Genomic DNA, 17352 nt, shown 5'->3' with positions numbered 1-17352 from the left:
ATCAAAAGCAGCCAGGAAAGAGGCTTGCCTAGCAATTACAGGTTTCAAAAAATTTTGGCATTACGAAGGAAACTGTCCTTGGGTGGAATAATTTTTACATGATTGACTGGCCTGGGAGTGTTCCTGCAATTAGTCACTGGGCTGTCACATGCATAGGTGAGCTTTTTTTCAAAAAGAAAACTACTAAAGATTGAGAAACAGATTATTTTCCCCCTCTTACTACAGTTCTGCCCTAGGCTGCTTTCAGGCAATACTCTGTGTTGCATGTTTTCTATTTGGCAAATCTAAATGAGATTAGAATCAAGCTAGATTGCAATGTCACGTCCCAATACTTTCTGGGTGGAATGTATGAGAACAAAAGCATCCGTACTTGTCTGCATTTAACTTACTAGGAATAGGTCTAAGGACGTCGGGGATGAGAATCTCCACCAAAGCCTGGTACATCCCATGGTCACAGTTACACATCCATTTCAGGATAGACTCATGTTTGCACAGAGTTATCAGCTTTGCTTTCGGAAGTCGACTTTCTATTTCACTCAGATTGCTGGTGTGAATAAATGTAGCAAATGAATAGATGGCAAATGAGGATAAAAAAGAAAATGGACTTTAAAAATAGTTTTAGTTTATCAAATATTACTGAGGTTAGAACTATACCACCATTGCACTGGTGCCATACGACTGGATATATATAACACTCCCCCAGAGCTGCCTACGCACGTTAATACTTTCTGACGGTATAAAAGGCAGAGATGATACTAATTTCATGAGGATGAAATAGCTCTACCGCAGTCCCCCAAATCAATAAAGTGGGAGTTATAATACACACGCTGAAACCTCAAGAGAGCAGTTTGTGGGTTATTTCAATCTATTCGTTTAATTTATCAGGTAAAGTTCACAACTGGTATACATATTTCTCATTTATTAGCTGTGACATCTACTCAGCCATGAAAATGAATTGGAAAAGCATATTGATTCTGACCTTGATTCAGTAATGGTAGTGCCGTCAGTTGGAGTAGAGGGAGAATAGCGCCAGAATGTTTGCCACAATTTTTCTATCAGGCTAAACTGAAGATTCACAACAACGTCCAATATTGCCTAAGAAACAAAATGGTTATCGGTATTACCTCATAATATTTCTTATGGGGATGTGTGAGGAGCGTATAATGTAACAGAACTTGCATGGTAAAGATACCTTTGGGTTCATAAGCTAACATGGTGAAACTGAACTAAATTGTTGCAATGGAAGTGGGGAAACAAAAGAGATTAGCTGCGGGGTGGGGGAGGGAAGAAGAAAAAACACCTCTTGAAAGACTAGGCAGGATAACTTGTATTCCTCCCGTAACGGCCTCATATCCCACCCTCACTGTCAACTCTCTTTATCCCCCAGTGCCATGCTTGCTTCCTTTCCTCTCCATTTTCTTCTATTCTTTTACCCACTGCTTCTTTCTGGCTTAAGGCTTGCTGTCACTCTTCCTATTCTCAGATCAGGAAGGGCACAGAACATAGATTCAATTCAAATAAGCGCTCATGGGCTAGGTGTGTCCACTGACCATCGAAGAGGCCAGAAGTAAAGGCTGTGGAGGTTCTCGTGCCTGGCAGATAGAGTTAGGGTTAAATAAGCTCTGTCTAAGACTGCTGACCATGGGTTCTAGAGTGTCCCCAGCCAAGCAGAAGCCGGCCCTCAGATGATAGCCCCTGTCTGGGCAGAAAAAAAGCACAGCAAGCACCTCTCCTTGGTCCTGCAGTGCCTCCCATTCAGTCTTATCTCTGCATCTTCCCTTTAGAGGGCGGCTTTAAGACTATCCCTTTTCTAAACTTCACCTCCTACTCCCCCTTAATTTTATCTCCTAGATCCATTTTCCAGTTGCATCAAGGATTTTTTTTTTTTTTTTGATGCTAAAATTTGCCACTTTCATTAATCTTTTATGATCATATTTAGTCTTACCCTGCCATTGCAAGTGGTTTGTAAATTTACCTACAGATAAAAGCAGTCATAAAACCAAGGACTAACTTGCTGGCACAAAGAACACGAGATTCTGTGCTTATTTGGAGCATAAAGGACAGAAGTTGTGATTATAATATGTTTGATGTCCTCAGCATTGAGAACAAGGACAGGGACAACAGCACAGTCAAGATCTTCAAAATTCACAGAAACAAAGAGATGCGAGCAGGCAATCAAGAGAGTCAATCTGAGTATTTTCGGCAAGAAGAGGACAATGTAACGTCGTAATTCTAGAATGCCTGCTACCTTTGTAGACTGGCCGTATGCATGATACAGAGCATAACTGATGTTCTCCACAAAAACACCCTGAGACCAATTCAAATGGAAGCTAAATTTGTTTGGGGCATGTTCTGGAAACTAGTAGGAAATGTTGCAAGTAGTTGGGTAATGAAAATGGAGGGAAGGGAAGAAATTAATTAACATGCTCCTCATCCTTTTATATCAGCAACAATTAAAATGTCAGTGCAAGCCCTGAAAGTAAAGGGCATATAGATGTCCCTCCCCCCAGGCAAAAAGCAGAACCTTCCCAAGAGGCAAATTATTACAGCTGCTTTCTCAACTGTATCTTAGGCACATTCCAAAAGATACCTATTAATGAGACAACTACTAATTATCTTATACAATACCTCACATATGTCTATTTATGAGATAGCTATAAGAATACTATGTTTATGTTAAAAGAAAAAAGTTACTGTTATAGCAACATGTGTAGAAAATTATACTTGTTCCTTACCTGAAACTAGTGATACTTACAAAATATCTTTGATAAATTGTGAAAATTTCAAATATACAAACAAAATATTAGGTATATTAATATTTCTTTAAAACATAAACTGTAGGAAATATGATATAAAATCAAGCAACTAAAGAATTTGGTGCATCTTAAATTTAGTATCTCTTCAAATTAAATAATCTCTAACTGTTTTGAAAAGGACAAATTAAGCCTCCTGAGGCAGTTTTACAAATAAATCAAACATTTGATCATTTGTCCATCCACCCACCTTCAAATATGTTCAAACTAAAATGCATAGGCAAACATATCTTAAAATAATCTATATTCTACTGGTTTAGAGTGAATGACCATTTACAGGGTTGGATATGAGGCTCAGGCACCTAAACTTCAAAAGTTTGGAAGGTGGACAGAAAAAAAATATTAGAATTCTTCTTTTTATATTTGCTGCTGTGCTTCACGAGAGAAGGCATGTACACTGGTGACTGAAATAAATGAGGATTATTCTTTCGACTGCCATTTCCCGTACAGATTAATTATCATACATGTCCCTATCTTTTCATATAGAGTATGCCTGCAAATTGGTATATTAATGAAAATTTTGTAATACAAAGAATATTTTCACCTTATTGGGGGAGTTTTTCACTTAGAAAAATCTTAGTGTGCATTCTTTAATACTGTAAATAATCATGTTCTAACTTATATTTTGAGTAAGTATGAGAAACTTAAAAAAATCCAAAGTGTATTTGTGTAGGCTGGATTGCTTAAAGCAAGGTTCACCAGAATACAGAGAAATAAGAAACTGCTTAGAGAATCTTTATATAAATTTTTATTGAATATACATGATATTCAGTAGAAAAAAATTATTTTTCTAGACACATAAGTATCATCAAGAAATTCTTTAATATTGGGAAAAGCACAGTCAAAGAGAAATGAATATTAAGTGTCTTTCATCATTCCATTTCCAAGAAATATTGGGAACAGACTGGTAGGATACATTGAAGATCACTTTTTGGCACATGGTTTGTTAATAGAGAGAGAGTTTGCCCTTGGTTGTTAATAATTTAGCACCCTTGACAAGCACTTAGATTTATTCAAGCAATTCTTATTTCTGGAGTAGGAAGATATCTGTGAATGCTATAAGCTGAGACTTCTCACTGTATACTGCATTGTCAGCAGTTAGGAGGACTGCTCATGAAATCTAAAGGATAACCTTTTACTCCTAAGTAGATCACAAATAATGCTGGAATAAAGCTACTTAAATTCTAAACAGGCTCTTCTTTCAAAAGGAAAGGCACTTATGAAGACTCTTATTGCAATACGTTATCCCTTTGGTACCAGGGGAGGTGCAGGTACATTAACATGCTGGCCTGAGGAGAGTTCACCTCCGGGAGACAGTGTAGCCAATTCAGAAAGGGAATAGGAGTAGGGATGGAAAATACCAAGAGAAACCTTAATTAACCACAAAAACAAAATAAAACTGGAGTCTTGATGGTTCCTAGAAAGAATATCTAAAGTGCTTTATTAAACATTTCTAGAAAATATTTTGATATAAATATACACTTATGGTGTAAAATTAAAAATGTAAAAAGGGTATATTTAAAAATTAGGTCTCTTCCCCCGGAATCGCAGTCACCCAGTTTCCTTTACAAAGGCAACCATCAACACACACACACTCACATACACACACACTCTCGTGTGTGTGTATATGTGTGTGAGTGTGTGTATTCTTTTTCACTCAAATAATAGCATGCTATACAGTTTTGAATCTTGCTTTTTCCTTTAAACATAAATCCTGAGCTTATTCCATATTAGTACATTTAGAGTTGCCTCTTCTTTTTAATGGCTGCATAATATTCCACCCCATAGATTACACTATATTTTATTTATTCAGTGCCCTATTAGATATTGAAGTTACAACCAATCTTTTGCATTAAAAACTATAATGCAATCAGTTTCCTTGTACACTTATCTCTTCATCTGTATGTAAACATTTTTCTAAGGTAAAATCCTAGAAGTGGAATTGCTGCATCAAAGGATTCATATTAGGATTGGCTAAGAAGATGGAGATTAAAATGTATTCATCCTTTCCCACTTTCCTCACTTCTCCACTCTGAGACAAGAAGAAAAATTAACTTATTAGTGCTCAAAGAAACATGAACTAACTTCATCTGTCTTCTAGGAATAACTTTGATTATTTTGTTTCAGCACGTTGTCTAGCAAAACTTAGCCTGTGGCTGTACTGTTTGAAAAGACTTACCTCACAGTGCTCTCGATAAAGACTCTGCAGTGACTTGATATCCTCAAAGGTAGTACCATCTGGCAGAGAAGAGATTTCAACTTCTCCAAACTCTGGAAGTGCTCGAGATGCATCTGTTACCATGACAACACAACAGAAAAAAAGCTTTGTGGATGGTGCCAATTACAGATTAATGAAGGAAAATTTTAGAAGACTAAAAAGAAAAAAAAAATCAAAGCTCAGAGGTCCAAAGAACAAGGATTTTTGATATTAGTATTTGCAAACAAAACTTGGCAACATCATCAGCACAATAGAGGGAACATAAAATTTTTGGAACTAAAATTTCACTATGACTACACTGTAAACAACAGATCACAGCGTCTCTTAATATAGGGCCCCTCTCAAAAGAAAACTATCTCTGAAGCTGGCCAGTATCAATTTTAGCTATTTTTACTATTGTGACTTAAGTATGTAAAAAATAAATCTAGCCTTAAACTCATTATGCTCATATCTCTTGTATAATCACAAACCACAAGAGCTACAAAAGAAATACAAAGAAAACTACAAAAATAACATTAAACTGAACAACATTAATTGGATATGATGGCTGCTGCTGCTGTCCTGTAAGTAAATGATTACCTCTCGCAACATGAATGCGATATTGATTACTGCGGCAGGATCTTTTGGGGTTGACAGGCCTATACCAACACATACTTCATGGTGCTGGTTCTCCCATTACTCTTCTATATTTGAATGAGCTGTGAAACTGTCCTCCACACAGAGTGCTGGGACATCATTTAGCCTTCCCTTGGGATGAAGGCATAATTTACATAGTAAATCTCGGTTCTTTTCTCATTAGCTCGGGACAATTAATGCAATACATTTTGGTGCCTGCTTTATCATACATTCAAATACAAATGTGGAAAATAAAATTGCAGAACAGTACTCTTTCTAGGCTTCTAGGGAATCCATAATAGGCTTTCATTTTTTTAAGATTATAATTGAAATAAAAACATAAAATAAAAATATATTCTTCTTGAGAGCTCAGAAGTCCACAAAAATATACCTGAGAACTTTACTTTGGGAAATGCTGCCATAATATTTTCAACTTCAGTAGCTATTCCTACTTGAGAGTCTGTTTTAGTTGTCTTTGTCAGAAAGTACACATAGACACATATACACACACACAGAAACACACACACGCACTCTCTGATAGCTTCCACTTATCTTGATCTGTTGTACGGAAACTATGCATGCTCACCTCTAGAAGAGCTGTCAATTAAAGTGCCATTTTTGCACCTTTGGCTATGACAGGAATATGTAAAATGTTCAAGTTCCACTTCCTAACTCTTTAAATAAAAAGAAACATGTATATGATCTAGAAAGTTACAAAAAAAATCATAGGAAGTACTGTGATCAACTTAAAAAAAATCAATTAATTTTTTCAAGTTTATAATAATTTTTTTCTAATCTGACACTGTATGCATATGTAACTTTATACATAGAAAATAAGAGTTCTTTTTGGCACTTTCATTACTACTGAAAGTAAACACAACACAATTTTGATCTCAAAAGCCCAATTAACACAAATTCTGGAAAACAATTTCACAGCAATAAGCCTTTAATTTTATACATTTAAAAGTCCTACATAGCTCAAGATTTTTAAAAATAAGCTATAATGAACATGAGAAAATATAAATGCACTAGAAATAGCATATGATGTGCATAATTTCAGCACAAAAAAGGTCTTTCTATGTAATTAACATCTATAATAGACATCGCACTTGGAGAAAACACTACTATTGTTCTCTTGTTTTCAAAATCCTAATAGCAACTAATATGCATTACACCTTAACATACCTAAAAACTGTTGATGATGTTGACTTTGGGCAATTACAGTTTGCTCAACAGATGTGCCTGTCTGTTGACCACTTCCTGTGAAACCATCTGCAACCCCATCCACTTTCTGCATAGGCTTGTACCTAAAAATATTAGATGGAAAAAAACAAATAAACCAAATTATTCCTTGCTTTTTAGTACTACACAAAACTCCCAAGGCATTCAATTTTATTCTATCTTCTTTAATATCTCATGATAGTTGTAGGCTTTTTTCCTCCTTGACAGTCTCATAAAGCTAGAATGAAGAAATTTTTTCAATTGTGAAAAGAAAAAAAGAGGGAGGGACAATTTTTGAAAAATTCATAAATTTACCTAAGAATGAAAGTGTTATGAGGTTTTTCTTTGGACAGCAGTGGCAAAGACATCCACGATTATAGTTTTAATACATGATTTGAACATAACTTTTAATGGCCAATAGATCAAGGGAGAAACATTTTAAATATGTTGGGACTTTAATCTGAACTAAGATCTAGGCACTATGGATTGAGAAATGTTGATGAATGGCTTTCAATTAATTAATATCTTTAAAATATGAAACAGCCTACAAACTCTACAATACTGTTTTTCTTATCTGCTAAAACTTCTCATGCATCTCAACACATTCATCTTCCTTGAATCCTCTCCACATCTGCAAATACAAAGACCCAAAGCATCAGCTTGCAGCAAAATACATGCAAGAATGCATCTACAAACCTAGCTTACCAGATTTAAAAATAAACCCAAGTCAGCTACAGTTATGTCTTTATGTTTAGGTACTAGTCATACAAACTTATGGATTTTCCATACTGCTAACACAGGGAAAATATGCTTCAGCCGCATGAGAAAGAAGGAAAGACTGCTGGGGAGAGACATACCACATATGGAAAAAACGCCTGGGCAACCCTCCTAGGATAAGCACATACAAAATAAGAAATAAGCAGCAACTATAATGTTTTTCTAAGATTTCATTTATTTTTCTTCATTATAGAAATTTAGAAAAACAGAAAACTAAGCAAAAAATTAAAGTCTCCAAAAAGCTTATGTCCTAGAGATAACATCATTCATTTTATGCCATTTGTCCTATTCTCCTTATTTCTGCTTATATTTAATAAACAAAACCACCTAATATTCTCACCATTCAGACACTGGACTCTTCCATTAATACCATAAGGCAACTGGATCATTAATATGAAATTATTGTGAATAACAATGTCCCTAATACATGAACAGCTTATACTCAAAGATGCCTGCACCCTGGTAACAGATATAAAATGAATGGACCTGGTGAAACATCATATAAACTAATGCTCCGGTTGCCTTAAGGAATGATTCAATCTTACGTATCATTAATTATAACTCAGATAAATGAAACTTCAAAGAAAATACCAAAGTCATTCATAGTGACATTTACATTTATTTTGTATATGTCAGTATCTCACACAGAACTGTGAAAAGCAAAAAAAAAGTCAGAAGATGAACAGGGTGAAAAAGGCTACAACACACTTCATCCTTGTTATCATTTTAGCAATGACCCCACATCTCCAAAATGTTGGTTGCTATTTTCTAATGATATAGAATAACTCAAACCTATTTTTTATGGAAAAACCATGTAAATGTACTTTTCAATTTGGGCCATACCAAGAAATGGCAAAAGGCTTAGTGTTATGATTTGCTAGAAGCATTGTTCATGAAAATTAAATATTTTTCTCATTTAATTTTCTCCTTAAAAAAATCATCTTAGCAAGTCAAGAAAAAAAAGCTTTGTGAGGCAAGAGCTTTGAGTTCTTGTGTGAGGGAGTTGATAACCATTCTGTTCTAGAAAATGTAAATGATTTTATCCTTAGAAAATATATTTAGGAAAGTCGCTTGTCTTCATTGACCCATTCCAGGTTTCGTTGATTTTAGCCTCCCCTTTTCAACTAAGAAATTTTATCTCACTAATAAAATAGGCTAAAATTGTTTAACCATGTTTCTTCATTGAAGTTAATGAAGTATAGAATTCATGGAGTTAATACACAAAAGTTGTTAAAGGACTTTGAATTATTTACCTTGGAGAAGAGAAAATGGAAATATTTCCTATAGACTTCAATTTATTAAATTTTAATATAGCATTAGAGAGTAACTATGAGACTTCGCCCAGCTGTGCTTTACCAAGTCCCTTTGTCCTTCACAGCATCCAGTATACTATGGATGCTTAACAGGTACAAATATCAAGGACAAGTGGAATTTCACCATGAAAGGAAATGACATATACTCCTCTCAGAAGATGGATGCTATGTCACAACCTACTTGCACACAGCGCTTAGTAAGCTTGTAGCCTGCAAGCAAAATTATCTACTTCCTGAGAAAGATGTAGACAGTGGAAGTTCCTAAAGGAAAGAGAGATTGTATTTTTAATAAGCATTCAAAACCATAATATGTTATAATTAATGTACGATTATGCTTAATAATGATATTGAATGGGAAGCACTGATTGGAGGTGCACTATGTTACACAGGAGATGGAAAATGCATCAGTATTAGCTTGTAGGAATAAAAGGAAATTAGTTTGTAAACTCTGGAGAAACCGTGTAAGTCAGTATTTGAACACAAATATTACATAGGAGAGGTGAAGAAAAAAAAGAAAATATAGTCAGAGCTGGAAAATGAGTACTTTTATTGTAACTATAAAAGTAAGGGCAGCAAGGTGAATAGTGGATTGAATGGATCAGGCAGAGATGTACCAAGTGTATCCATTCTCAGTTGCCAGAACCTTACGTTGTATCTCCTCAGAGAAAGGTGTGGGGACATGGTTGAGAGGGGTCTGTACTACAAAGAGTGATTTTAGGAAGGACAGGAATATGGCTCATATACAAGAGCAGTATTAGTGTGAGCTAAGCAGCAGAGAACGTCTAGGTAGTGCTAACTTTTGCTTTTCCTGCTTTGTTTTAAATACTAAGTCACGTGGTGGCATATCCACAGTGTATTGCTTGGCATCGGATTGGTACTTAGAAGGAATCTCCAGAAAGCACAAATATTGGACTGAGGAATGCTAGATGTTTATTTTCCTGATACTCTGGGAAAAACATCGTATCCCTAGCATTGCCTCAGAGGGTTGGGTCTTCCCAGAGAAGAAGGGAATTTAACAGGAAATTAATAACAGGCACATCAAAAATAGGCTAAACAAACTATTATCTGTGGTAACTGATTCTTCTTGGAACAATTATTATCTTATATTAGGTTTGGAAACCTAATTGTATGACAGTATCTGGGTAGTTTTCCAAAAAATTCAAATGCTAGGCTCACCCTAGATCTACCCAACAAAATCTTTGAGAATGGGGCTTAGGAATTGATTATTTTAACATGCTTCTGAGATGTTTCTTAATGAGTCTGCACAACACAATTCCTTAGCAGCCTCTTGGCCTGACATAAATTCCATTAGACCACTGTTATTGAAGTATATCCATAACACTAGAGGAAAGTCATTTTTTAATAAAATGTCATCAATTAACAACTGTTTTTCAATAAACTACATTTGAAATGTAAATAAAAATGTCTGAATGGATGATAGACCAATGAATGAATGAATGCTCAGGGTAACATTTCATTTTATCAGGATATTAATTGACCTTAACATATACCAAATCAATTCAACAAACATTTATTGAGCATTTACTATCGGCAAAGCACTTAGGGGCATGGTTTTGAAAAGGCTGTGTATAAAAATAATTTTTCCAGTATATTTTCAATATTCTATTGGCTTATAAGATAATCCAACATTATCTTAACTCTGGCAGAATTTCAGTTGACCTCTTTGCATTGAAACATCATTTTCAGATTCCCTGCCTCTCTATTTTCTTCATGAAACAATCACCATTTAAATACTAAATTGTAAAAACCAGAAAAAAAGTTTTGTTGAATCCTTTAAAAAACTGAACGCTCCCCCCGTTTATTTTACATATTCATTATTTCCAGATTAGGCTTTCATATAGTAGATTCTTTGCGTTCTTGAGTTGTGTGTGCTCTGAGAAAGACTTGTGCTGCATCTAGTGAAGAAACAACTGTTGGTTTCAAAATTAGTAAGAGGCAAATGATAATTTTAACAGCTTGCAACTCCGTGGGCAATCAGAGCTAAAGTTGTTAATGATTAAGAAATCAAAGAAACTCTAATGCTTTAATAGCTGAGTGTATGCATGAAACCTGTCACTAACACAGAAAACTTGGAAAATTATTAGGAATCTTCCCCCATGGGGTTAGTCATAGCTGTTATTTAGAACTTGGACAGCTGTAACTCTACTATAAAATAATATCTGATTCTGTCAATAATCTCACATGTATAGACACTGAAGGAGTCTAATGGAAGACAAAGAATGGCTTATATTTACCATCACGTTCAACTAAAAGTACCAGGTGGAAGGGTTGTCAACAGACTAAAAGAAATATTTGGAAAAGTCTCTTTGAAGCAAGTGAAAAATGCACGTGCAAAATGCAAAAGCTGAATTGTACTGGCAAATAGAATCATTATTATGAATACAGCTCGAGAAAGTACACAATCATTTAATTTGCCTGAACAAATCTAAATGTTGAGCACATAATCAGGTCAAGAGGCTAACATTTTCTATTGGAATCTTGACATTCTCTTTGGAAAAATTATTCCAGAAAGTCTTCAGATGACTTGAGGTCTGAAAGAAACCAAATGATATAGATATGAACAGATCAAAGAAAATAGTGAACGTTAAGAGAGCCACTCTCAGAACAGAAACTGACTCCTTGATGTCATACTGACTATGTCTATATATAAATGACTTCTAACATCCACCTTGTTGGTTAATGACAGTTATTACATCGCTCCAATTCTCTTGGTAGGTCTTGGAGTATCTGTCTCTTCATTCGTTCTACATCTATAATTGGACAAGGAAAAGAGGAAAAAATTAAATCCAAATGGGGCAGTTGTATTATGTGCGATGGTTTTAGTAGAAAATGTAGGAGAGGGAAAAGAGAAGTTTAAAGCTGTTGGCTAAAATAAAACCTGTGGATCATTCATTCATTTAAAGTATTTATAGGGCTCTGATGATGTGCTCAGTGTTATACTAGGTGCTGAGGATGCAATGTTGAAAGCAGCAGACGCAATTCCCTTACCTCATGAATTTCTTCACTGAGTCCTCTTAGCATAGGGACTGTATGGTTAACATAGAACTGATATAGTCTTGTTACAAATATGCTTCAATGATACTCCTTTTATCTACAGCTGGCCCTTTCTGTTGAACTGATTTTAGAGTGATGCCTCCACTCCTCCTTAATTTGGAGAATGACCACCTGTCTCAGTGAAGCCAAGATAGCAACAAAAAACAAAAAAAGCGTACCTGAGACTCTAGCTAGGGAAAAATTAAATTAGAGAGCTTGGATATAGCAAAATTCAATGGGCCTTAGCTTGTTTATCAGTAAATAATATAATCGCCAAACGAGATCATGCAGATGAAGTGCTTATTGAAGAACATTTTAAATACTCAATAAACATGCATGAGAAGGATGAGCGGTGACTCATTACTAAACTTTACATGAGTACTGTAGTTAGTAATTACTCAATTGTGATTCTCCTATCTTCAATGGAAAATACCTTTACATCAGGGACTGCTACAATGGCACAGTGAACATTTAATACTTCAGTGTCAAGATTCCTTATTTGTCTCCAAAAGCCAAACATGCAGGCACCTCATCTTCTTTCCGCTAAAGAATCCTGCCACCCTCATCGGCCTCTGCGTCATTTACCAGCACTGGGTGCTTAGCTCTGTAATGACCCTGGGGAAATTCATGGTCTAGGAAAGGAATGGTAAACTATTCACATCAATGGAAGATGAAAAACCACTGGCCTAGAGGTATGCAGAAATGGAAGCCAAACTTGCCCAAATGCCAGGTTTTATCCTTCTCCAAAACAGCCTTTATTCTAAAGAAATAGTTTTCTCAAGTGCATGTAGTATAATAATGACAATAATTATTATTATTTATCTAACACTTGAATGTTTCCAGTTACAAAAAAAACCTTTATACATTTTTTCCACTTGAACTTCCAAACAATCTGTGAGTTAGTCTATTATTGATTTCCATTTTGCAGATGAAGAAGCCGAGTTTTAGTGGAGTTCAGTCACACACTCTGCCGAAGGGCGAAAGCAGCCTGTGTTTAAATCCACATTTCCCAATTTTAAATATAGGCTTTTTTCCACTCATCTATGAGACCTATATTAAGAAAGGTCTTCTAATGGCAAAAGTTCTTGTCCTGCTCCCTCACTCCTTGGGGACGTGAAGGCTTTTACACCTGTCTACAGCCAAAGCAAAAGTGGCCTTGCTCTACCATCTTTCCAGGTGCCCTCTAGTTCCCTCACTTCAGTGCCACAAAGGTTCCTTCTTTCACAGAATCCAATTCCTGTGAAGAGATCATTCAGAGATAGAAAGTGGTGCATTTCCTCACTTATTTAAGACATACTTACTATAATGGGGGTTTCCCTTTATTTTATATGCAAAATTTTTATTTCACGTGTATGTTTCTGTTCGGGTTATCTTACCTCTTTAAGGGTAGAATTCTTCTTATAAGAATAGAGACCAGAGGACTGGATTCTAGTCCTGATTGCTACATGATGGTGGATAAATTATCTACCCTTTATAGATTTCAGTTTTCTCATCAAGAGGATGAGTTGGAGTCGGTGATCTCCTCCTTCCACCTCTTATATTCTATGATTCTCTGATATCTCGTTTAGATGTGTTGGACATATTCTGTATGCAGCTGTTGGTTAAGTAGTTGTTGAAGGAATGATAACTGCAGCTTAATATTTTGACAACGGCTGCTGGGGTTGAACACAATCAAGGACATTACCAAAAGCACTTGGCTCCATCCCACCAGTTCTGCTAGTAGGACTTGGAAGAATAACTAAAATATAGGTAGCAACCCTCTCTAAGCGCTCCCTTTAAATATTAAGAATAAACTGCAGCAAACAGTTTTACTTAGTTTGTAGAGCTCAAAATTACTAATCTCCCTTTTGTTCTATAATAACCTAATTTATTTATTGTGTAAATTATGGTAAATAAGTTGGCTCATGACTGAATTTTCTTGAAAACCAAAGATTACCTCATTTACTTGCAGAAGTTATTTTCATATGAAATATTTTCCCCAGAAGATACTAAGAAAAGAACCATTGCACATTCTCCTGCTTCCTTCACCAGGGTACTTAACCTCTTGCTGATTACCTATAATGTCAGCAATATGCCAAACAGTTATTACACTGTGTTAGACTAGATTCTAGTCACTAGAGTGATATTCAATGGGCCTACTAGAGTGCCTACATCTACTTGTCCCTCCATGGAATGTGTACAGGCTGTGTGCTGAATAACCCAAAGCAAACAGAAGACCCTTGTCTACTTATGTTTCCTCTTGCCAGCTGTTATACCTCATGATTTCCTATGAATCAAGTGGGCTCTAATCTGCTCCTTTATTTTAGGTAAATGGCTTGAGGATGGCTTCATCTTTTCAATTAAGCTAAACTACGGGCTCTGCGACATCTGTTTTTCAATCAAAAGCTGTTTCCATTTATTTCCAGACTCATGGCTATGTTCCATATGGTGGTGTTGCTGGAAATCTGATTTGTAGATAAATGGAAATTTCCTTTACTATGCTATCAAATCTTCAAGTGAGCTAGCATATGTAAAGAGGCTCTAAACATTATAAAGCAATACAAAACAATAATCATTATTACCACTACAACTAGTATGATTCCGAACTTATAAAAAAAAAGGTATGAACTGAGCTCTGAAACTTCGCTTGTATCTGATAAAATAATCACTGCATATGCTTGAATTTTCTTACTGTAAGAACAAGCGAAATGTGTACATTTATACTATGGAAGATGTGCACATACAGGTGCACACAATAAACCTAGAGGCATTTAAATAATTTTAATATTCTAAAATATGAAATACTAGTACCTGCTATAAAATATTTTAAACCTTTCACATGCCACTCGTATTTTAACAAGAGAATAGCAGTCTCTTCGTATGTGAATTTTAACATATTCAATAGGATGTTTGAGTTTTGGAAGTATCTTATTTTATAAGCCACAAAACAAATGATATAATGTTCTTTTGCCATTGTTTCAACAAATACTCTTATTCCTTACATCCAGACTTAGGGAGACAAACTCTTCATCTCCTATCCAAATGTTTCTGCACAATGAACGGAGAATTGGCTTCAGTTAAGGCCTTCTGATGTTGCCAGTTGACAGGATCCTTCAGAGAGAGAGCAGAAACCTCCCTCTGGCCTGCTTATTCCAATGAGATCCTCGAAGTTAATTACACTAACACTGCAATCCATTGGCAAGACACCGTTCCAAAAGCAAATGTCCATAATCTACAATTTTTTAAATTAAAAAAAGCCAACAAATTAAAGGACATTTCAGTACTTCTTTGGTTCTCTAACATTCTTATTTCATAAGGAAGCACACTAACTAAAGTTGGCACAATTTCTTGATATCGCTGAGAATTTTATCACTTCTTAAATACATCCATATTATATCTAATTCTAAAAGCAATTACTACTAAACTGAGATTGCAGTGTTTTCATGGTTTGTTAACCTTTTTAGCTCTGGATTCTTTTCATAAGGAGACCTTTTGTTAACCCCTATGTCTTGCTTACCTAATCCAGGCTTTTTAAATAAAGAATGTCCCTTGAAAGCTTCCATTTCCAGGAAAACTTGCTAGGATTCTCTGCAGTTGTATCACAGAAAGAAGTATGCTTCAATTGTCTTAGGTATCATTCACCAAGCTTTTGTTCATATTTAAGTTGGAGTATGTTGTGGTTTTTTTTTGGGAATCAAACTTTTCTTTTTCTTGATCTCACTCTCATCTCCACTGTGTAGTTTTGCTATGCATGAGAGCAGAGACCACACCATAAAGTAAAAGCTCTAACTGCTGCCACTAACAGGTAAAAAAATAATCATAACCCAAGATAGTAACAGTTTATTACAACTCACATAATCTCTGTCTCCAACCACATAAGGGACTGTCCTATGATTCATTTTATTATTTTTCAGAGCCCTTCTGAATATATTTCACAGACTATACCTATAAAAATAAGGTTGAGAAACTGTGAATTGAATATCTAAAACCCTTAAGATACTTTTATATAATATCCAATCTTGACTTGACTCTTCAGTCTGGGACACTTGCACTAGAAACTATGACTGTGTTAAAACCACATACCCAGTTTCTTTAGCTCTTGTCTCTTCTCATTAAATATGTCTTGCCCAAAACCAAAAAGTCATCTCTCTAGAAAAAATCTGAAAGTTTCATTGTTTTGCTTGAAAGCCTTACACAGCTTCAAAGCTATATGTTCTGCAAAGAACAAACTTACTAGCTCCATAAACAACCAAATCCCTTAATCTGTGATCCAAACTACTTTTTAAATCTCATCTACCACTGAACTTCTCAGCTTCTCAATTGTCCTCCTGCAGTACCACCCTCACCAAATCACAAAGCATTTACCAAAGGCATTAACTTGACCCCTCTTGATTTTGTTTACATTGTTCCCTCTGCCTGAACAGTCCTCTCCTCTTTCTGATCTAGATGCCGACTCAAATAGCACTTTCTCTATGAAACTTCCCAATTTGCCCTCTCCCAGAGTTTAAGGAAAATTCCTCCGTATTCCAATAGGTCCTTGATCAAAGCCTTATTTCAGCACTTCTCACATTGCATTACTTAAAGGACAAAAATATCCCATGTGCCTCTCCTTCTAATGTCTTAACTCTTCAAAGGTAGGGACTGTTCTTATCTCTGAATGCAGGGCCTAGTATGTAGCAGAGATGCAATTAGTGCTTACTGCCTAAATAGGCAAAGGACTATTGAGTGATACATTCTTTCTCCAGCAGTGACTTAGAGCTAATACTTCTGACTAAGGCAGTATGGATGTGGAGGAGATCTGGCCAAGGCGACTCAGTATCCCAGATCAATGGTTTAGGCAGGCTGATGGAGATTATCTGATTACCGATATGTAGACTATCTTTCTCCTACCTAATTCTGTATGCTCAATTGAAAAGAAAACTAACTACTGCCATGACAGAGCTACACCAGTAAAGAGTGAGAGAGCTTTCATTTTATTAACTCCTAACCGTGATATAAGTCACGTAATACTACAAAACCCTTGGCTATGCAACAGCATTATGGGTTGCTCAAATAATTTAACCTCTCTGGGACTTAACTGAAAAACAGGATGATTAATGCTTTGATTCTCACAAGGCTGCAGGGCCAGACTATATTGAGGTATTTTTCAATTCTAAGATCTATGATTCTATTCATCCATCCACCATCCATCCATCCATCCATCCATCCATCCATCCATCCATCCATCCATCCATGAATGCATGAGCTCTCTTACAGCTCTAATATCTACATCTACGAAGCTGGATTCAAAGAAAATGTAAGAAGTCCCAAACATTCTGCAAGAATTTATAGTGTCAAAAAGAATGACTTGAGGGATGTGCAG

The 17352-nt window shown here is 35.7% G+C and overlaps 1 protein-coding gene across 7 annotated transcripts in view; it reads right to left on the bottom strand.

The window, feature by feature from the left end:
* Positions 1–17352, bottom strand: part of RFX3 (regulatory factor X3) — a 265614-nt gene that overhangs the window by 48443 nt on the left and 199819 nt on the right. For all 7 annotated transcript variants that reach the window (XM_074330486.1, XM_074330488.1, XM_019730013.2 and 4 more), the window contains 4 exons: positions 6832–6953; positions 4993–5105; positions 980–1095; positions 390–544 (listed from right to left, as the gene is read on the bottom strand). In XM_074330486.1, coding sequence (XP_074186587.1) covers positions 390–544; positions 980–1095; positions 4993–5105; positions 6832–6953 — 506 coding nt within the window. The remainder of the gene's footprint in view (positions 1–389; positions 545–979; positions 1096–4992; positions 5106–6831; positions 6954–17352) is intronic.

This window comes from Rhinolophus sinicus, linkage group LG04 (assembly GCF_036562045.2).
Source record: "Rhinolophus sinicus isolate RSC01 linkage group LG04, ASM3656204v1, whole genome shotgun sequence".
NCBI classification, from domain to species: domain Eukaryota; kingdom Metazoa; phylum Chordata; class Mammalia; order Chiroptera; family Rhinolophidae; genus Rhinolophus; species Rhinolophus sinicus.
Note: the sequence above shows the minus strand (reverse complement) of the source record. Positions and strands in the feature narration are given on the sequence as shown.